Source organism: Nycticebus coucang, chromosome 12 (genome assembly GCF_027406575.1).
Source record: "Nycticebus coucang isolate mNycCou1 chromosome 12, mNycCou1.pri, whole genome shotgun sequence".
Classification (NCBI taxonomy): Eukaryota; Metazoa; Chordata; class Mammalia; order Primates; family Lorisidae; genus Nycticebus; species Nycticebus coucang.
In genome coordinates this window covers 80,159,715-80,181,607 of record NC_069791.1, presented here as the reverse complement: position 1 = coordinate 80,181,607, position 21,893 = coordinate 80,159,715, and the positions used below count along the sequence as shown (strand labels likewise).

Sequence of the window (21,893 nt, the reverse complement as noted above, 5' to 3'; positions counted from 1 at the left end):
GAGTCCTGTGACATCATGGCACTCTACCGAAGGTGGTAAAGTGAGACTCTGTCTCCACCAAAAAAAAGAAAAAAAACTCGTAAGAGGCTTTCCTTTTTTCTTTCTTTTTTTTGAGACAGAGTCTCACTGTGTCACCCTTGGTAGAGTGCTGTGACATCACCGCTCACAGCAACCTCAAACTCTTGGGCTCAAGTGATTCTCTTGCCTCAGCCTCCCAAGTAGTTGGGTATATAGGTGCTCGCCACAATGCCCGGCTATTTTTTTGTTGCAGGCCTGGGTCAGGTTTGAACCCGTGAGCCTTGGTGCATGTGGGCAGCCTTGTAACTACTATGCTACGGGCACCGAGCCAGAAGGGTTTTCTAAATGAATTCTCCATATTGTAATCACTATCTTAGTGAATCATTGCAGTAAAAAAATTTGACTTAGAGCTTTGGGTTTTTAGGGGTTCTTAAGTTCAACCCCCATCAATTTTAGACTTTTAGATGTCTTAGAAACCTTAGATCTCTATGGTTTTATGGTAAACCTCAGAAAAATGAAAGGGTTAGTCCTGCCAACATTCATCAGTCTTGAGAATTTCATATACTTCTCTAATGTAGCAATAGGGAGTGATGTACGCTGAGGTATTCCCACTCGGCAGGGTGTATACCTGTTAGGTCTTGACAAAACAATTTAAGTTAGAAGCCTGGATTCTATAAAAGGCCAAAAGTTGAGGTAATATTTTAAACAGTCTTTTTTTTTTTTTTTCAGTTTTTGGCCCGGGCTGAATTTGAACTCGCCCCTCCAGTATATGGGGCCAGCGTCCTACTCCTTTGAGCCTCAGGCGCCACCCAGTCTTTGTTGTTGTTGTTTTTTGTTTTTTTGAGACAGAGTCTCACTATTGCCCTCAGTAGAGTGCAATGGCATCACAGCTCACAGCAACCTAAAACTCTTGGGCTTAAGCAATTCTCTAGCCTCAACCTCCCAAGTAGCCAGGACTACAGGTGCTCGCCACAACACCCAGCTATTTTTGGTTGTAGTTGTCATTGTTTGGCAGGCCCAGGCTGGATTCAAACCTGCCAGCTTCAGTGTATGTGGCTGGTGCCCTAGCCACTGAGCTACAGGCACCAAGCCTAAACAGTATTTTTTAATGTGACATCTTATAGTTTTGTTTGTGCGTGTTTAATGTATTTCTAGTAAATTTATGTTTTTTGCTGTATAGAAAGAACTATGAAAACATACTCTTGATTTAAAATGTCTGTCCTTTTCTTGAGATTTTATATCCATTTGGGTATTTCAGTGCCTCCAGAAAAAGTTGAGAAGATAATGGATCAAATTGAAAAGTACATCATGACTCGTCTCTATAAATACGTGTTCTGTCCAGAAACTACTGATGATGAGAAGAAAGATCTTGCTATTCAAAAGAGGATCAGGTAGTTGTTTTGCTTTATCTTGTATTGGCTGTGTACTTGTGGAAACACATTGTGGAAAAACAAGCCACTTGAGTTTTAAACCTTAAGAGAAAGTAACAGCTAGTATACCTGCTAACCTTAGCTTAAGTTTCTCTGTGGTATAAAAAGGAAAAGGAATGTGGTGATCTTGCTCATCCTTCTGACTCCAGGCAGCTTTAGAGAAGAACCAAGTTTAGTGTTTTGAGATTGTTTCAAATATCCAAAATGTCCAAGGAACAGGAGGACTTGGGCTTTTTTGGTTTATTGTACTGTGGTATTAGATAGGAAGCTGTGAATACCCATGTCAACGTAGTGGGTGTCAGCTTTCCTGATCCCCACCAGGAGTGCACATTATTCAGCCATTCCTCCAGTCAGAGCTTTCACTAGCACTGGATTGGTGGCACTTCCCACAGCACCCAGTGTTCTAGGACCAGAAGAGTGAACTCTAGGGCCATGGGATGCGAGGGAAGAGGCCATCCACGTGGCCTAGATCTGTGGCTGAGTTTGATAAGGCATCTCTGGAGGAAAGGGGTCTGCAAGTCCCAGGTGAGCTAGCTCTAAGCAAGGGGCTAGTGTTTAGCAGGCCTGTGCTTGGAGGTGTCACACAAGAAGTGACGGATTAAGGCTGGGCCCGCTGGCTCATGCCTGTAATCCTAACACTCTGAGAGGCTGAGGCGGTTGGATTGCCTGAGCTCACAAGTTCAAGACCAGCCTGAGCCAGAGTGAGACCCCCCATCTCTAAAATAGCTGGGCATTGTGGCGGGCACCTGTAGTCCCAGTTACTTGGGAGACTGAGATAAAAGAATCACTTGAGCCCAAGAGTTTTAGGTTGCTGTGATTTGTGACACCACAGCACTCTACCAAGGGCAACAAATGAAACTGTCTCAAAAAAAAAGTGAGGAGTTGATGCTGGGAAAATGAAACACTGAGCCTGAGATCAGGAGCCTGATGTAAACAGATGGGGCCCCTGACCAAGATGCAGAAGCTTTGAGGTGAATTAGGGTGTAACGAGGAAACACATTGTGATTCCAACTGAGGGGCATATGCTTGGTGTCCTTTTAACAGGGTCCAGTGTATCTTAAAAGGATAATAAGGGCAGCAGACAGTGAGACACCGTATTCTCCTCAAATCTCCACTCTCAGTTACCTGCTTTATGCTATATAATTTCATTGCAACCGGTAAAATTGTCCTCTATTCTTCTCCTAATAAATGCAGAAGAATAATTTAGGATTCTAGTTACTTTGTCATATCAATTGAGCTCTTAACATGTGCAGGGGTCATGTGCTTGGGCCTAGTCACGTTAGTCGCATTTTTCCATAACTGAAGGAAACGACAACATGAAGGACCACAGTGCATTCTTAGCACTCTTCTTTATTGTCTGTCTCTGTAGAGCCCTGCACTGGGTTACACCTCAGATGCTTTGTGTCCCTGTGAATGAAGAAATTCCAGAAGTGTCTGATATGGTGGTGAAAGCAATTACAGGTCAGTGAAACTGAGAGCTTTTTTATTTGGATGTTTTCCCCCTGAGGTTAACATTTTGCTATACTACTACTCCATACTTCTTTCAGTGAGCAAAAAGTCATTAAAATATTTCTAAAATGCAGACTGCCAGAGATACATTATAAAGTAGTGAAAGTGATTTTTGCGAGAGTATTAGTTTTAGGAATTGGATGCATTCAGAATAGCATTTTAACTCCTTTTCCCTTGCATTTTCAGTGATCTAGGTCTTATTTCTTGGGCATTGAATTAGACTAAGGACAAACATAGCTGGAATAAATTTCTTAAGACCCATTTGCATTTACATATTCCAAATAATTTTGGATAGAAGCAGGGAATTGATGAGGCAAGGTAATTCCCAAGTTAGACTAACAGATTAAAATGACACCTCTGATTGGTTAATTAGAGATATGCTTTGAATTATGTTTCTGGTTTAATTAGGAAGTAAACGTAATACCCCAAATTGATATGGAACTGCCATTCTGAACAGGTCCAGATTCCTAATAAGGCTTCTTTTTCTTATGGAAATAACCTAACAGAAGTGCAACAAAGAAGTTTAAGTTTAAAAAAAAAAAATCCTGGGCAGCACTGTGGCTCAAAGGAGTGGGGCGCTGATCCCATATGCTGGAGGTGGTGGGTTCAAGCCCAGTCCTGGCCAAAACTGAAAAAAAAAAAATCCTAATGGGGAGGGTGTCCAGCTTTGACCAGCTTCTTCACTAGGGAGGGGAGCAGCTGGAAAGACCTGTTTGTTTAGAAATTGTTAATGAAATTCCACTGGGAAGGAAAGTGGGTTAGCTGATGTTCGCAAAGTTGGAGGCAGGCCCTTAAATTAAGTAGGCTCTTTTGGTTATAGAAACCAGAGAGTTACTCAAGGTACAGGAAAAAGTGAGGGTTTGCTGGAGCTATTATCAGGGTTGTAAAGAGGCAAGATGCTCACAGGAACTTAGCAGTTCCTCTAAGGACACCCGCCTCTACTACAGCAAGAGGGGGGCTTTGCTCCAAGCATTTTGCTGTTAATGTGATTCTTCTATCTTTTGAGGTTCTCTTTCTCTCTGTATATGTTTGCATTTTAACTCCTTTTATTAAGTAAATTATTCTCTGTAATTTCCCCTGCAAGTTCTGCAGGCAGAATGAATATTGTTTTGTTTGTTATTCCAAACTTTTCTGCTAAGCTGTGGCATTAGGCTCATGAATTGACTCCTTTGGGTCAAAGCCTACCCTTCCCGAACCTTTGCTCAAAGCCTACCCTTCCCGAACCTTTGCTCAAAGACTACCCTCCCGAACCTTTGCTCAGAGAACCTCATAAGCGGTACTTTCAATTTCTCCAAAGATTCTTTTTTTTTTTCGTTCCTCCGTAAAGTGCTGTTACATCACAGCTCACAGAAACCTCCAGCTCTTGGGCTTAGGCGATTGATTCTCTTGCCTCAGCCTCCGGAGTAGCTGGAACTAAAGGCGCCCGCCACAATGCCCAGCTATTTTTTGTTATTGTTGTTGCAGTTTGACTGGAGCTTGGTTTGAACCCACCACCCTCGGTATATGGGTCCGGCGCCGTATTCACTGAGCCACAGGCACCGCCCCACAGATTCTTACTAGAAAGTTCAAGATCAACTGGTTTATTTTTTATAAATTCCATAGGGGTTTTTATTGACGACCCTTTTTTTTTTTTTTTTTTGGCCGAGGCTGGGTTTGAACCCGCCACCTCTGGCATATGGGACCGGCACCCTATTCCTTGAGCCACAGGCGCCGCCCATGACAACCCTTTTCTAAAAGCTGCAGGGCAGACCTTGTAAAAGCAGAAATTATAAGCACTAGACCATTATTTACTTAAAAATGGAATTTAAAAAGAGTATTTCAATACATTAGGAATTTATTAGTAGAACTTGAGTAATGAAACTTTTCTCTCAAGGCAGCTGAGATGAAGCTTCAAGAAATTCAGCGACATAATTTTTAAAGTTTTTTTACTCTTTCTCTCCCATCTTAGCCCCCACGTCTTGTCAGGCAAAGCCTGGACACATTCTGGCTCTGTTAAGACTAAAGGTTACAAGACCACTTACTTTCTAATCTAAAAATGTCAGTCTAAGAGTAATCAGAGAGGATACTTGCCTGTAACAATGTTCTAAATATGGAGCTATCAGTCAAATATTTCCAAACCATCCCATGTGCTACTTATTAGCACTCTGTTTTGTTTATAAATGTACTGAAGGAGGCATTTACTATTGAAAGTTGAATTCTATCTCTAGAGGAAAGACCTACAGGGAAAGAGTCATCCTGTTTCCTCTTGGTTCCAAGAGTGGCTTCAGTCTTGGCATTTTTTGGTGTTTCAGAAATTATCACCTCTTTTATGGGAGACATAAAGTGAATAAGGATTTTGAGACATTTAAGCTTAAGTAAGGCGGGGGATATAGCCATATAGGTCAACGCAGATCACATGTAGCATACGTAGGCTGGAATCAAAACTTGAAGAAGCAAATTCCCACTGGAGGAGGGAGGGGGACCCCTGAAGTTACAGAAAAATGGCCAGTCTAACCTTGTATTTTTTTATTTTTTTTTTGCAGTTTTTTTTGCTGGGGCTGGGTTCAAACGTGCCACATCCGGCATATGGGGCCGGTGCCCTACTCCTTTGAGCCACAGGAGCCCTTGTATTTTTTTCTCTGATGGATAGAGGAAAGAGGGTCTAAAACCTTGAATATAGAAAAATGTATTTTTTTTTTAAAAGATATATTTTCTAAATCCTTGCCTACCCCTAAGGGCTTTTTGTCTTTTGTCCCTGATGGGCTGTTAAAGCACAAAGACCCTGAGGTGTATACTTAAGAGAGGAAAAGCATATTTTTGAATTTATCTTAAAAATCCCTAGGCAGCACCTGTGGCTCAGTGAGTAGGGTGCCAGCCCCATATGCCGAGGGTGGCGGGTTCAAACCCAGCCCCGGCCAAACAAAAAAAAATAGCCAGGCGTTGTGGCGGGCGCCTGTAGTCCCAGCTGCTCGGGAGGCTGAGACAAGAGAATCGCGTAAGCCCAAGAGTTAGAGGTTGCTGTGAGCCATGTGACGCCGCGGCACTCTACCCGAGGGTGGTACAGTGAGACTGTGTCTCTACAAAAAAAAAATCCTTGAGAGATGCTAAAACAATAAATTAACCTTTCAGTTATATTTAGGGAGAAAAAAACTTATTTATTGGAAGACACTTCCCAAGGAAGCTACCAAACTTGAGTCTAAAAAACCTGTTTTCTCCCAGCCAAAATAGCCTTTATGGCCAAGTCTTGGTAATAGGGAAGTCAGGGTGTCTGGACTCTGGCCTGTACAGGTCACAGTTCACTGGGGCATCAGCTGTTTGCATGGCCCTTTGGTGGTGACAGTAGGGTGAACAGTGAATGTTGTCAGCCTAGTGGATCAGGGAAATGTAGTTGGCTATGTTCAGTGAACAGTGGGACTAGATAGGAGATGCAGCCAGACAAGTTGTGCAGCGTAGTAATTCTAGGGCAGTGGACTCATTTTTTAGACTGACAAGTACCAAACATGAGGTCTATTAAAGGGAACTGCATAAAATTGTGCAGATCACCAAGGCCTTTGCTCTGAGGTTGAAAGAGCCTATTCTTCAGGGCTTATAAAAAGAGACAGGAGATCAGAGAGTTCCGTCATTAGCTTCTCCTAGAGATTAGGTGCAGAAGCTCTGTGGGCCAATGGTGAAGGTTTCCCTTTCCCATTTGGCTCCACCCACAAGTCTATCTGGCCGAGGGGAGCCATCTACCTAGAATAGTGGTTCTCAGCCATGTGCTAGCTGTCCTCCAGGGGAAAGTTGGCAAAGTCTGGAGATATTTTTTAATGTCATACCTATCCCCATAGAACATCTAGTGGGGAGATGTCAGGGATGCTGGTGAACATCTGGTCAATAATGTCACTGTTGAGAAAACATGACGTAGAGGTAAAAATTACTTTTTGTCAAAATTCTATTAAAGATAAGCCTAGACCACTGGATCTAGCTAAGATAGAAAATACATACTTGGCTCAGCGCCTGTGGCTAAGGTGCCTTTATCCCGCAAAGCCCCCTTCCTAAGCGGCTAAGGCGCCAGCCACATACACCTGCAACCAAAAAATGCCGGGCATTGTAGCGGGCGCCTGTAGTCCCAGCTACTTGGGAGGCAGAGGCAAGAGAATCGCTTGAGCCCAGGAGTTAGAGATTGCTGTGATCTGTGCTGCCACGGCACTCTACCCAGGGTGAAAGCTTGAGGCTCTGTCTCCAAAAAAAAAAAGAAAGAAAGAAAGAAAGAAAGAAAATACATACTTAACCCTGTCTTTCCTACTGGTTATAAGTAAAAGCCTTAGACAGAAGACATAAAGCAGTTATCTCAGGCTCTGAAAAGTAAATAGTAGGCAAATTGGGGAGGGAAATTATTACTGGAAGAACAACTAATACAGCAAGGAGTTTTCTAGTTTCTCTTATGTCCTAGTTTACAGACTTTGGGGCCAGTGTCAGTTCCAGAACTGCACGTGTAAATGAAGGTCTGAAAGAGTTCTAGAAAATGTCTTTCAGGTGAAAAGATATTAGGAAGGGGGCTTTGGGGGATAAAGAGTGTCGGAGAAATCCTGGGACTTTTTTTTTCTTCCTTTAGTCTCCATCTCCTTCCTTTCTCGCCCTTTTTATCTGATAGCCCTGTCCTATGGCAGTGGCAGACACACACACCTCCAGATGAAAAGTAAGTCACTTTTTACTCACTTGAAAAACAGAAAATGAAGATTAATGAGAAAATGGTTAAAAATTTAGAGAATAAAAAACAAAGGTAGAAGGCTAAGAAGAATAGATGAAAGTAGCACAAGTTTGGTAAAAACAAAAAAACTTACCCAATTTCTTTCTGTAATAAGTTCTTTAAGAAGAAAAAGAAACAGATTGAGACATAGTAACAATTTTAAAGATTTATAAGATTTAAAAGATTAAAGGAACCAAACAATAAAATAAAACAAAAGTTACATAATTCATACTCATAACTAGGGGAAAACTCATTAGTGAATTAAAATAAGGCCTCTTCACTGTCCAGCATATCTGTCCTCCACACAGGTGTCTTCATGGCAGATGGTCTTAGGAGGTTCCCCAGGCAGCTGACCTCAGGAAGGAGAGCTGAGAGCAGAAAGAACCCTTTGGTAGCACTACCAGTTGGTCTGTGTCTGAAACTTGTATTCCTATTAGCAATAAGAATTTGCTGTCAAATTAAGCTGCCTCAGCTATTTTCTTTCATGGTGTTCCTGATTGCAAGCTGATATGTTCACCTAAAGCCACATTCCCTCCATTTGTGTTGTCTGGCAGTGCTGATAGTTTGTAATTAACCTTTCGTCACTATCTCCCAGTCTTTGATAAAGGGTGTACATTATGGGAGCCCTCTAGTTGGATATAGTGATGATCTAGGGCAGCAAAAAAATTGTTCTCTGAGATATAAAATATTATTTTGAGATTGAATTTCTATCCTTGCTTTATCCCCTTGCTAACCAGCAGGTTATAAGTATAATAAAGGTAAGGCCAGGCATGGTGACTCATGCCTCTAATCATAGGACTCTGGGAGGCCAAGGCAGATGAATTGCTTGAGCTCAGGAGTTTGAGACCAACTTGAGCAAGAGCAAGACCCTGTTTCTACTAAAAATAGAAAAACTAGCCAGGCATGGTGGTGTGTACCTATAATCCAGCTATTCGGGAGGCTGGGAAGAACTCTTGAGCCCAAGAGTTCAAGGTTCCTTTGAGCTATGATGTGACAGCACTCTACCCAGGGCAACAGAATAAGATTCTGTCTCAGAAAAGAAAAAAAAGATTCTATAGATGTTCGTACCTGGTAGAGATTTACATGCTATGAGGATTGGCCACTGTAGACTTAAGTATTGGATTTCTTTGGCTGTATTCTGGTGCACAATACAAAGATGCTTTGTGTAGTAGCCATAAGAGTCTCAACCTGTTGCCCAGGGTAGGGTGCTGTGAAATCATAGCTCACAGCAACCTCAGTCTCTTGGGCTTAAGCAATCCTCTTGCCTCATTTTTTCCCTAATTTTTAATAGAGACAGGGTCTTGCTTTTGCTCAGGCTGGTTTCGAACGTGTGAGCTCAAGCCATCTACCCACTTCAGTCTCCCAAAGTGCTAGGATTTCTAAAAAGAAGTGTATAAATTAGAATTTTCTAATAAACCTCAATTCCTTTATCTATAAAATGGGTAGGAATAGTATTCCTGAGGATGAAAAGAAATATGCAAGGCACACTGTGGAATGCTGGCTCATGGTCATGTCTGAGTATGATAGTATTTACTGTTTGGGGGTTTCAGTTTTTCATACACTAAGTTAACTACTGGGGAAGTAGTAAGGGTCACTTTGTAAACTAATGGATTAAAAATAATTATCCTGGCTCAGCACCCATAGCACAGCGGTTACCGTGCCAGCCATGTACACCGAGGTTGGTGGGTTTGAACCCGGCCCAGGCCAGCTAAACAACAATGACAACTGCAACAAAAAATAGCCAGGCATTGTGACGGGTGCCTGTAGTCCCAGCTACTTGGGAGGCTGAGGCAAGAGAATTGCTTAAGCCCAAGAGTTTGAGATTGCTGTGAGCTGTGACATCACAGCACTCTACAAGGGTGATGTAGTAAGACTCTCAAAACAAAGAAACAAAAAAACAATAATAATTATCCTATTGTTTCTCTTATGTGATAACTGGAAGCATTATCTTTTCTTCTTTATAGATATCATTGAAATGGATTCAAAGCGTGTGCCTCGAGATAAGTTGGCCTGCATCACCAAGTGCAGCAAGCACATCTTCAATGCCATCAAGATCACTAAGAACGAGCCAGCTTCAGCAGATGACTTCTTACCCACTCTCATCTACATTGTTTTGAAGGGTAACCCTCCACGCCTACAGTCCAATATCCAATATATCACTCGCTTCTGCAATCCCAGCCGCCTGATGACGGGAGAGGACGGCTACTATTTTACCAATCTGGTGAGTACTTGAGTTCTTAGTGCTGAGGAGAAGAACCAGATAGAATTTATTTCAGGGATGTGACAGGTCACTGAGGCCTGTGACAGGTTAATGCTCCTGAGGAATGAATCAGCATGGCTGAAGATTCTGCTTTGTCACAGAGCAAATGTGACCAGGTCATGCAAACACTCCTCCTTCTAGTACTTGACCAGAGATCATGGAACTGTCATGGGAAGCAGGTGACACATCTCTGTGGCTGTTAGGAAGCACTGCCTAGGCTCCTGGGTATAAGAGTTACTCACTTAACTGGGCCATTTCAACTATGAATGAGTCAAATCTTTGGAGTTGGGTTCATTTTTAAATGACTGGAAATTTTTCGTTTTATTTTTACAAGTTACTTCTAAGAACTAAATACTCAGATATTTTAAGAAAGGGTCAGTTCAGAGGATGTGAAATGATTTTCAGCTGTTTTGTTACAGTGGTAATTGAAGACCAAATAATTCCTTTTTCTGACTGGCAAACATCTAAGCCCAGGAGTTTACTATAGACTAGATTTATTATGAAGCTAATGAATTTTGAGCCCCAGGGGACCTTCTGTGCTACAGGAAGGAAAGCCAGATGCACAGGGAGCATTTCTGGTACATACATTGCCTAAAAAGGTCTCAAAACAGATACTTGAATCTCCAAGCCTCCAGAAGTTTATTGTGATTTATTTCTACATTTCTACATTTTGTCACCCTGGGTAGAGTGTTATGGCATTATAGCTCGCAGCAACCTCAAACTCTTGGACTTGAGCAATCCTATTGCCTCAGCCTCCCGAATAGCTGGGACTACAGGCTTTAGCACAACTGGCTAGTTTTTCCATGTTTAGTAGAGACGGGGCTCACTCTTGCTCAGGCAGGTCTCGAACTCCTGACCTGAAGCCATTCTCCCTCTTTGGCCTATATTCACTTTTATACTTAATTTTGTATTTGTCTTTTTTTTTTTTTTTTCTTTTTCAAAACTGCATAAGCCTCAAGTCCCTCCAAACCTGGCACTGCCAGTGTCTACAGCCATCATGTTCAGCTGCTTGTTATAGTAGTTGCCAGCATCTTGGGAGTGTAGTTTGCAAGTGGGGGGACCAGGAATGCTCCTTATCAAAACAGTGCTTGCTCCATTATTTGCAATTTTTTTTTGTTTGTTTTTTTGAAGACTGAGTCTCACTTTATCGCCCTTGGTAGAGTGCTGTCGCATCATAACTCACAGCAACCTCAAACTCTTGGGCTCAAGCGAGTCTCTTGCCTCAGCCTCCCAAGTAGCTGGGACTGCAGGTGCCCACCACAACACCCGGCTATTTTTTTTTTTTTTTGTAGAGACAGAGTCTCACTGTACCGCCCTCGGTAGAGTGCCGTGGCATCACACGGCTCACAGCAACCTCTAACTCTTGGGCTTACGCGATTCTCTTGCCTCAGCCTCCCAAGCAGCTGGGACTATAGGCGCCCGCCACAACACCTGGCTATTTTTTTGTTGCAGTTTGGCCAGGCCTGGGTTTGAACCTGCCACCCTCTGCACATGGGGCTGGCGCCCTACTCACTGAGCCACAGGCGCCGCCCCCTTTTTTTTTTTTTTTTTTTTTAAGTTTTTTTTTTGTTTGTTTGTTTATGGTTTTTGGCCAGGGCTGGGCTTGAACCCACCACCTCCAGCATATGGGGCCAGCACCCTACTCCTTTGAGCCACAGGCACCACCCAACACCAGCTATTTTTAAAGACGAGGTCTCGCTCTACTCAGGCTGGTCTCGAATCTGTGAGTTCAGACAATCCACTTGCCTCAGCCTCCCAGAGTGCTGGGATTATAGGCATGAGCCACTACACCTGGCCTATTTGCAGTATTTTCCATCCTCTTGGGCACATGGTTTTTTAAACTGTAATCCTTAAAATAGTTTAGGTGGCCTGAATAGGATGATAGGATGAGATGAGAAATACTCATATTTCTTTTTTCCTTTTTTATTTATTTATTTTTTTTTCATTCTGTTGCTCAGGCTAGAATGCTGTGGCATCATAATAGCTCACAGCAACCTCAAAATCCTGGGCTCAAGCGATCTTCTTTGCCTCAGCCTCCTTAGTAGTATGGACTATAGGTGTTGCCACCACACCTGGCTAGTTTTTCTGTTTTTAGTAGAGACAGGGTCTTGCTCTTGCAGAGGCTGGTCTTGAATTCCTGAGCTCAAGAGATCTACCTGCCTCAGCATCCCGGAGTGCTGGATTACAGACATGAACCACCGTGCCCACCCTGTACTCATGTTTCAAAATAAATGAAACATTATTTTGGGAATAACTCTGAAACCATATTTTCCTTTCTTTATTGCCACAACAATCATGAAAGACTTCTGTGACCAGATGTAGGAGGTGGGAGTTCCTACATACCAAGTATCCAACACCATCTAGGTATCCTCTGATTCTGATGGTATCTTCTTGGAAATGTCATCAGATCCCACAGGATGAGGGCTCAGTCCTCAAAACTGTCCCTGCACCCTCCTTTGGACACCGGTCACAAGTCCAAGAGAACTTCTGACCAACTAGCTTCAAGTTGGGGTTCCTACAACCCCCTCTTTGGGTTCAGTTAATTTGCTGGAGTGGCTCACAGAATTCAGGGAAACACATTTGCTGGTTTATTATAAAAGATATTATAAAGGATCCACATGAAGAGATGCATAGGGTGAGGGATAGGAAAAAAATGCGGAGTTTCATACCCCCTGGGCACCACCACCCTCCAGGAACCGCCACATGTTCAGCTGTCTGGAAACTCTCTGAGTCCTGTCTTAGGTTTTTATGGAGACTTCATTACATAAGTATGATTGATTACACCATTGGCTATTGGTGATTGATTTGACCTTCAGCCTTTTCCCCTCCCCAGAGGTTGGGGAGTAGGGCTGAAACTCCCAGCCCTCTAACCATGCCTTTGTGAACAGCTCCATCCTGAAGCTATAAGACAACACTGGCAAACAAAAAGGCAAGGATTTTTGGAGTTCTGTGTTAAGAAACAGAGATGGAGACCAGATATATATTTCACAATATCACAAACATGCAGTAAATTGCCAGGGAAGAGCCTTTTGGATTCAGTTTTTAACCAGAGACAGTAGACAATCTGAGAAATATGGAAGTGGAGACCTGGAAGAGAGTAGAAAAATGAAAGACCAGAAAGTGTTAGAGGTTTGCCAGAGCTGTTGACAGTGGAGGCATCTGGGTCACCCAAACTTGCAGGTTTCCCAGCACCTTTGGACCTGCAGCCTTAACAACGTTTGTGCTTTCATTGTTTATCTCTTCTTGGCCTGAGTCAGAGTCTGTCTTCTATTCTATCACTCCAATGAGACTGTTCTGGAGAAAGCAGGAAAAAAAAATCTATCATTTACCAAATCCCATGGGAACTCTTAAGTTTTCGTCTTTCATTCCTCTTAACATTCTTGATTATTCCTTTCTTCTTTCTTGAACTTTTTGTTCCTTGACTTCTGCAGTTCCACTTCTTCCTTGTTGCTTTATAAACTCTCTGTCCTCTACTCCTCCCTTGAATAATGTTGTTCCCTGGGGTTCTGTCCTCTGTGTCTCTCTCCCTCCACTGTCTCTACCAAGGCTGACAAGATGAGACCCTGTCTCGGAAAAACGTGTGTGTGTGTCTTTGAGGGATGGCATCTATAGCTCAGTGGGTAGGGCGCCACATACACCAAGGCTGGCAGGTTCGAACCTGGCCTCGGCCAGCTAAAACAACAATGACAACTGCAACAACAACAACATAGCCGGGGCTTGGCACCTATAGCACAGTGGTTATGGTGCCAACCACATACACTGAGGGTGGCAGGTTCAAACCCGGCCCATCCCAGCTAAAAACAACAATGACAACTGCAACAAAAATAGCTGGTCCCAGCTACTTGGGAGGCTGAGGCAAGAGAATCGCTTAAGCCCTAGACTTGGAGGTTGCTGTGAGCTATGATGCCACGGCACTCTATCAGGGGCAACACAGTGAGCTCTGTCTCCAAAAAAAAAAAATAGCTGGGCATTATGGCAGGCACCTGTAGTCCTAGCTACTTGGGAGGCTGAGGCAAGAGAATCGCTTGAGCCCAAGAGTTTGAGATTACTGTGAGCTATGACACTACAGCACTCTACCCAGGGAAACAGCTTGAGACTCTATCTCAAAAAAAAAAACCTCTTTGAGGACCAGAGGTGTGTATGTCACACCAGAACCTTGAGGGCCCACACCCCCTTACTGATAATGTCCTGAGTGGGGAAAGTGGATCTGGCAAGACCTCTGCAGGGAGTATCTTTGTGGTGGGCTCCTGGGAGTATAAAGGAAACATGATTGGCTATGAGTTGGTAATTTTTGAGGCTGAAATACATGGAAGTTCATTAGCCTATTTTGTGTACTTTTGCTTCCATTTTAAATTCTCTATAATGAAAAGATTTTTAAAAATCTACTTGAATGTTTGTAGGTTTCCTAATATGACTATATTAACATTCTCTTCTTTCTGTAGTGCTGTGCTGTGGCTTTCATTGAGAAATTAGATGCCCAGTCTTTGAATTTAAGTCAGGAGGATTTTGATCGCTACATGTCTGGCCAGACCTCTCCTAGGAAGCAAGAATCTGAGAGTTGGTCTCCTGATGCTTGCTTAGGTGTTAAGCAAATGTATAAGAACTTGGATCTCCTGTCTCAATTGAATGAACGGCAAGAAAGAATCATGAATGAAGCCAAGAAACTTGAAAAAGACCTAATAGATTGGACAGATGGAATTGCAAAAGAAGTTCAAGACATTGTTGAAAAATATCCACTTGAAATTAAGCCCCCAAATCAACCATTAGCAGCAATTGACTCTGAAAATGTTGAAAATGATAAACTTCCTCCACCTTTGCAACCTCAAGTTTATGCAGGATGATAAAAATTTACATGGATAGTATTTATTTGAACCTAAATTATAGGTAGCCCTTACTACAGTCCACTGATTGGGATCTAGAATATAACTTAATTGCTTACAGATATCGATCATTTTTAAAGGTACAGTTTGTGGGAATTGTTTTGTTTTCTTATTTCTGGCAGGGGAAACTTAGTTAATAATAAAATACTATTTATTTGAGTTATTGAAATAGATTCATTTAAGGCTTACGTGAAAATTTTGTTTAAATCTTTCTTTCCTTCATGATTTTCCTATATGCTTCCTCTGTGGTATTCACTATGGTTTGGTTTGGGGTACATAATTGCCTTTTAAAGGATATAGCAAATGAATGCTACAAAGTATATGTTTAAAGGAATTCAATGGTACCACTTGTTCCACAGTTTGAAATAATTTTATAAATGTAAAGATAGACGATATATTGAGAAGTAAATATGTAAAATTGTAAATATGTAAAAAAAAAAACAAAAAAAGGAATGGTGTCTGCTGTGCATGGCATTTTATTTTATTTTTTTAGTTTAAAATGAAGTATATTGAATGTTTGCCTTTAGCACCATTTTATTTGGTTTGCCCCATTAAATGAATCTAAAGTGTTTAGACATACTCCCCTTAAAATGTGGACTCTATTTTTTTTTTGTAGAGACAGAGTCTCACTTTACTGCCCTCGGTAGAGTGCCGTGGCATCACACAGCTCACAGCAACCTCCAGCTCTTGGGCTTACGCGATTCTCTTGCCTCAGCCTCCCGAGCAGCTGGGACTACAGGCGCCCGCCACAACGCCCAGCTATTTTTCATTGCAGTTTGGCCTGGGCTGGGTTTGAACCCGCCACCCTTGGTATATGGGGCCGGCGCCTACTCACTGAGCCACAGGCGCCGCCCATGTGGACTCTATTTTTAAACATATATTAGCTCTAACTTTGAGGTCCTGTATAGTCAGAGACAGTAACACAGTCAAGGTTCGGAGTAATTTTTAGGTCACTTAAAGTTGCTGTTAGGTAAAGTCAGTGGAAGACTGGGAAGCCATACCTCTAGCATCTTGTTCCTGCATTAATTTAGCAAATCTTTGTGGAGTTCTTTGTGGAGAACTGGCCCTGGGTATGGAAGACGGGAATGAATGGGACTGTGGTGGTGAGAACTGACAGGGGTATCCCTCAGAGCTATAACCTGCGGGACATGCCTTACAGCCTCCATCCCCTCCATTGTGCACTTTCGCCTTATGGATGGCCAGACACACGTTGTATAGACCTCTGCCAGGGTTTTTCAGTCTTGGTACTATTGACGTTTGTGGCCTGAGATTGTTTTGTCCTGGGAGCCATAGGGAATGCAGTGTAGGATGTTGAGCAGCATCTGCCCTTTATACCCACTAGATCAGCGGTTTTCAACCTGTGGGTCGAGACCCACAGGAACTGTATTAAAGGCTCGCAGCATTAGGAAGGTTGAGAACCACTGTACTAGATGCAAGCAGAACCCCCCACAGCTATGAAAAATTATCTCCAGACATTGCCAAATGTCCCCAGGGGGCAAAATCACCCCCCATTTAAGCCACTGATCTCTTTTGTAAGATAAGGAGTTATCCTCCTAGTGGTTAATATGATGTAAACAAAGAACATTGCATTGAATGCACAGTACATACATATGTAATGTTAACTAATGAGTAAAACGACTCATTCCGTGAGGCTCCATAACTGCTGGCCTTGTAAAACCTTTTCTAATACTAACAGGTCCTTTCACAACTCAAATATACCATTGGTGAGTCTTCTTCCAGCCCGTGACTTCACTTGTGATTCCCCAAGGGCACATTCATGAACAATGTCACTTTACACAAGGGGTTGAGAAAGGTTCTCTTGTTTTTCCCATCTTGTCCTAAGGGTGTGCCACAAAATTGGAGATTGTAATTTTGGAATAAAAACGAGGATGGATGTAAATGTTTTTGTCTTTTAAGTTTACATATCAAATCTATTAAGCTTGACATCTCTAATATAAAGCACTGAAGACACAAAGCCGTTAACTGAGTCAGCTGGTCACCAAGCTCATGTGGAAGGTAAAGAATTACCACCAAATGCCGGGGAGAATCTTCTTCCAGAATAACTGGGGCCCAAGTGATTTTAATAGAAAGGTCTCCTCTCCTTTTTTATTTCCTATGTACTTTATAGGTGCTAATCCAGGTATATATAATCGTAATTCTCCTGAGAATACACAATTCTTTTAGTTGTACATTATGTTTGTTAAATAAAATATGCATATCAGCCTCCCACAAAAGCTGACTTCTTGAGTTTCTTACATATCTTTAAAGAAGGGTGTTAAATTGATTTTTTGTAGTTAACTCATACCGGTTGAATTCCTCAGGGACTCTGGCCTTAATGTAGAGGCTTCTGTTTAAGTCAGCATCAATACAATGGCCAGAGTTTCTGTATTCTTAACAAGAAAGTGATGGTATTTTATGTACTGTAAATGTGATTGGAATAAACCTTTGGACCAGAAGTCCTTGTTAATAAAGTTTTACACTCCATCCCTCTTCCAAGTACATTGGTTTTTGGTTCTTTATTCAAAGAATATACATTGTTACCTATGTTCTCAGGCTACAAAGATTTCTCTTTTAATGTATAGCTATCCTTATACCTAAAAATGAAATATTAGAGACAATTTCCAGTTAACATGAAGAACAGGACAAGAATATTTGCTATCACCACAATTAACATTGTTCTGGAAGCTCTATCTAAGGTACTAACTCTTCAAACAGAAATAAAGATACAGAAAAAAGGAGTTAATCAATATGGAGATAGTCTAGTGGAGGACTTGGATCTGGTTTTCAATTTTTATTCTGCTTCTTAGTAGCTCTTTGGCCTTAGGTCTCTCATGTTCACATACCTCAGCTATGGAATGGAGATACTATTACTCGCTTCAAGGGCTGGTCAGGATTAAGTGACCTAAACAAGTGATAGGTATTTGTAGATAATTTTACTGTGTACAAAACCTAAGCAAATTGATATTAAAACTATTAAATGTTAGCATTTCATCTCACTGAATTGATGAGAGGTGAAATTGTAAAATAGCCATAAAAAGTAACTATACAGGGCAGTGCCTGTGGCTCAAGGAGTAGGGCGCCGGTCCCATATGCCAGAGGTGGCGGATTCAAACCCAGCCCCAGCCAAAAACCACATACACACACAAAAAAGTAACTATACAAAGTGACTTTCACATAGACCATTACTGACCACTTACCAAATTGTGACTGGAAAATAAAAATCTCAGGGCAACCCACCCCAACTCCATATACAAAAAAGCCTGGAGCCAGGCAACAGCTATTCCTACATGCATTAGCCAGATCCCCAGGGAAGGTAAAAGGGCTCAACGCATCTACAAGGACTGCACCACAGATCATAAGGAAATTGCTTGCTGGCCTCCCATCAACAAGGACATGCAAATTGTAACTTGTCTAAGTCTAGCTTTTGAAACTAAAGTCTGTTCAATTTTGCAGTAATATTGATTAAAAGTTTATCTTCCCAGGTGCAGAAGAGAGACAAGATCAATCATGCTTTCACCTACCTATGGACAGCGGCCTAATTGATTCTTCCTTCACTCCCTTTTTCTCTTCAAACATTCACCATATCTTATGTAAAATGTAGCCTCCCAAGAATGTCACTGTTTGTCTAACTGCCCAACATCCTCCTCTTTTTTCTTTCTGTGTGCCCTCTCCCCAGTTTCCAAATTCCTCTTGAGAAAAAACCATCACAGATGCGGCTGTGCTTTTGTGTTTTTCCTGAGCATGTTCTCAAACTTTGGCTTAATAAACCTCCATTGATTCAGACCTTTACCTCAGTCACTTATTTTGGGTTGTCAAAATATAGGGAAAAATTTTATTTACAACAGAAGCTAATAATAATAAGAGCTTTTGGGATCTATATGAATAAAACCATAAAATTAAGTAAGAAACACAGAAGTGTGGCTGCACAGGGCCCTGTGCATGGACTTTAATATTCTGTGGTAGCCATCCTGAAATTCTTCATAATTTTCTTTGAGGTAGTGTTTTGTCAGTGAAGGCAGATGGGATAATAGTGCATGCACTGGGGGCTTAGTGCCTTGATTCGGGCACAGTACTGCCTCCTGGCACCTCCCCAGGACAGGTTCTTGGTCTTTCTGTTTGTACCCTATGATCACTCTAGCCAGAGCCTGGGCACTCAGTAATAATTGGGTCTGGGTGTGCATGCCTGTGGTGTTTAGGGGCAGGGTGCGATGTTGGCCACCCCTGCCCTGGCCAGTGGCATCATGGCATGGCTGGTGGTGTTGCAGGAAGACAGGCCCTATGGAGAGAAAGAGCACCCAAACACCATTTTTATAAGAGGAAGGGCTTTATTTCAGCCTGCAGGGTGAGGCTCAGAAGAATTTAAAATGGCCACCCTCCCCAACTGGCTCAGTCTTCTTTTCATTGCCAGTCAAAAAGTTCCAGCCTATGGAACTGGTTTCTCATTGGTTGGTTTGAATCAAGCTGGAAAAGTGGGCTCCAGCTTTTACAGAATCTTGGTCTTTCACAGGAGAGAAAGCAAGCGTCAGCCTCCAAGTCCCAGGAAAATAAGTTTTTACAAATTCCTGAGAGCTGAGTCACTATGGGGAGGACCTTGCAGCTGTATCCTTGGGTTCTCCTTGAGAAGACCTCTATTCTCTTTGATCTTATTTTTTCTGGGGCTCCTCTCTCACCAGGAAGTTGAGTTTCTATAAATTCCTAAGAGCTGAGTCACCACAGGGAGGACCTCGCACATTTATCTTCGGGACCTCCTCGAGAAGACCTCTTTTCTCTTAGACCTCACTTTTTTGGGGTATCCTCTCTCAGTGTGAGGCTGCCTGTGAGCTGCCCATCAACTATCAACTACAGGAAGTTAGGGGTGGAACTGAAAGTTCCAACCCTCTAATCACTTGATCTTTCTGGTGACCAAGTGCCATCCTAAGTCACCTTATTAGCATAAATGCAGGTGTGATCATGGAGGTTGTTATGAATAACAAAAAACTATCAGGAAGTTTCTACTGGTTCTAGGGATTCTTATTAGGAACTGGGGACTAAGACCTAGAAGGTTGACAGAGAAAGGAACTTAAAAGGGCGTGGGAGGAAAGCCTGGCCTGTTGAATAAGGAAATCTGGAGGACCCACAGAAACATTCAATAGCCTAGCCAAAAAAGAGGAAAAGAATGTGGCTATGAGGTAATCCAGGTAACTAATGACCAATAGAAGAGGATGATAATCAATGACCAACAGAAAAGAACAGTGGTGCCTGGGGGTGCAGAGAGACCCATGAAAAAGTTACAATTTCAAATGGAGAGAAAGAGGATGTTCATATGCCCACACTGCCTTCGTGCCTCCATCTGTCTCTTCTCACTGTGAGAAGGGCCCACTTCCGACTCTCTTTGGAAGTGCTAAGCTTTCTCTTGCTTTCTAATTTATGCTGCCGGTGCTGCTCCATTTTCACCTTTTTTTTTGAGCCAGAGTCTCACTTGCTTTGGGTAGAGTGCTGTGACATAATAGCTCACGGCAACCTCAAACTCGGGCTCAACCAATCTTCCTGCCTCAGCCTCCCTCCATAGGCATGAAAGAGACCATAGGCATGCACCACCATGCCTGGCTAGTTTTTCTATTTTAGTAAAGATAGGGGCTCACTCTTGCTCAGGCTGGTCTCAAACTCCTGAGCTCAAGCAATCCATCCTCCTTGGCCTCCCAGAGTGCTGGGATTACAGGTGTGAGCCACAGCACCCAGTCCATGCTTTGCTTTTAAATTTACAAACACCTAGATCATAAACACTTTGGAGTTAATTAGTTGTATCCTGTAAACTCCACGGTAGTAATTCTCAAACCTTGTTGAGGTGCCAAAACAACATAAAATAGTAATATATTAAAGTTATTTATTTTTTTATTTTGAGACGAAGTCTCACTCTGCGGCCCTGGGTAGAATGCTATGGCGTCATAGTTCACAGCAACCTCAAAGTCCTGGGCTCAAGCGATCCTCTTGCCTTAGCCTCCCAAGCAGCTGGAACTACAGGAGACCACCACCACATCTGGCTAATTTTTCTATTTTTAGTAGTGACAGTGTCTCCCTCTTGCTCAGGCTGGTCTCAACCTTCTGAGCGTAGGTGATCCACCTGCCTTAGCCTCCCAGAGGACTAGGATTACAGGCATGTAAGATTTGATGACCAGAACTTGGTAACTTTCAATTGCACTAATGCATTCCCTTTTAAGGTTATTTCCCCTCAGGGATGGTAAAAATTCCTTGCAGCCAGGAGATAACTACAAAGCTGTAACACCACCTGTATGTCCAGCAAAGACAAGGTAAGTGACACCCCATCACAGATGGTGCCCAAGGACCTACTGAGCAACCTACTCCCAGGATCCCACTTGCCCACAAGACTGAAAGAATGACCAATATTAACCCCTAAGTCATTGTACTACTAAAATCCCTGCCTAGGGAGAGACTTATCTGCTATTTTTCTGGTCATGCTATGTATTTAATAGCATGATTTCTCACTACTCTTGGGTGCCCTGCACCCTACACAAAATGTATAATAATGACCACTCTCTCCCCTCATGCATTATTCATTTCTCCTCCAGAAAACGTCCTGACCCTGTTGGTCAGGGAGGTGGATTTGAGGTAGTCCATTCCTCCCACCTCCCCGCTGACTTGTTCTCCACGATAAACGTCCTTGTTCCTTGGTAATCTTAGTTGGCTCACTGCCTGGTTTTCTGTGCAGCCAGCAACGGAGGAAACCCCCCACCTTGTGGCTTCAGGGCGGGTGGCTCAGTCTGTAATCCTAGCACTCTGGGAGGCCAAGGGGTTCAATACCAGTCTGAGCAAGACTGAGACCCTGTCTCTACTAAAAATAGAAAAACTGAGGCAAGAGGATTGATTGAGCCCAAGAGTTGGAGGTTCCTGTGAGCTATGATGATGCAATGGCACTCTACCCAGGATAAGTAACAGTTTGAGATTCTGTCTTTAAAAAAAAAACAAAAAAGAAAGGGCGGCGCCTGTAGCTCAGTGAGTAGGGCGCCGGCCCCATATGCCGAGGGTGGCGGGTTCAAACCCAGCCCCGGCCAAACTGCAAAAAAAAAATAGCCGGGCATTGTGGCGGGCGC

General features: G+C 42.7%; 1 protein-coding gene across 6 annotated transcripts in view; it reads left to right on the top strand.

Moving 5' to 3' along the window:
• Nucleotides 1–18,579, top strand: part of RABGEF1 (RAB guanine nucleotide exchange factor 1) — a 67,461-nt gene extending 48,882 nt beyond the window's left edge. For 4 of the 6 annotated variants that reach the window (XM_053555088.1, XM_053555087.1, XM_053555084.1 and 1 more), the window contains exons 6-9: nucleotides 1,277–1,409; nucleotides 2,818–2,909; nucleotides 9,630–9,886; nucleotides 14,368–14,964. In XM_053555088.1, coding sequence (XP_053411063.1) covers nucleotides 1,277–1,409; nucleotides 2,818–2,909; nucleotides 9,630–9,886; nucleotides 14,368–14,766 — 881 coding nt within the window. In that variant the 3' untranslated portion in view covers nucleotides 14,767–14,964. Of the gene's footprint in view, nucleotides 1–1,276; nucleotides 1,410–2,817; nucleotides 2,910–9,629; nucleotides 9,887–12,045; nucleotides 13,422–14,367; nucleotides 14,965–18,287 lie in introns of those variants that run through there. The other 2 variants (XM_053555085.1, XM_053555086.1) reach the window with 2 other exon arrangements.
• The last annotated feature ends 3,314 nt before the right edge of the window (nucleotides 18,580–21,893 follow it).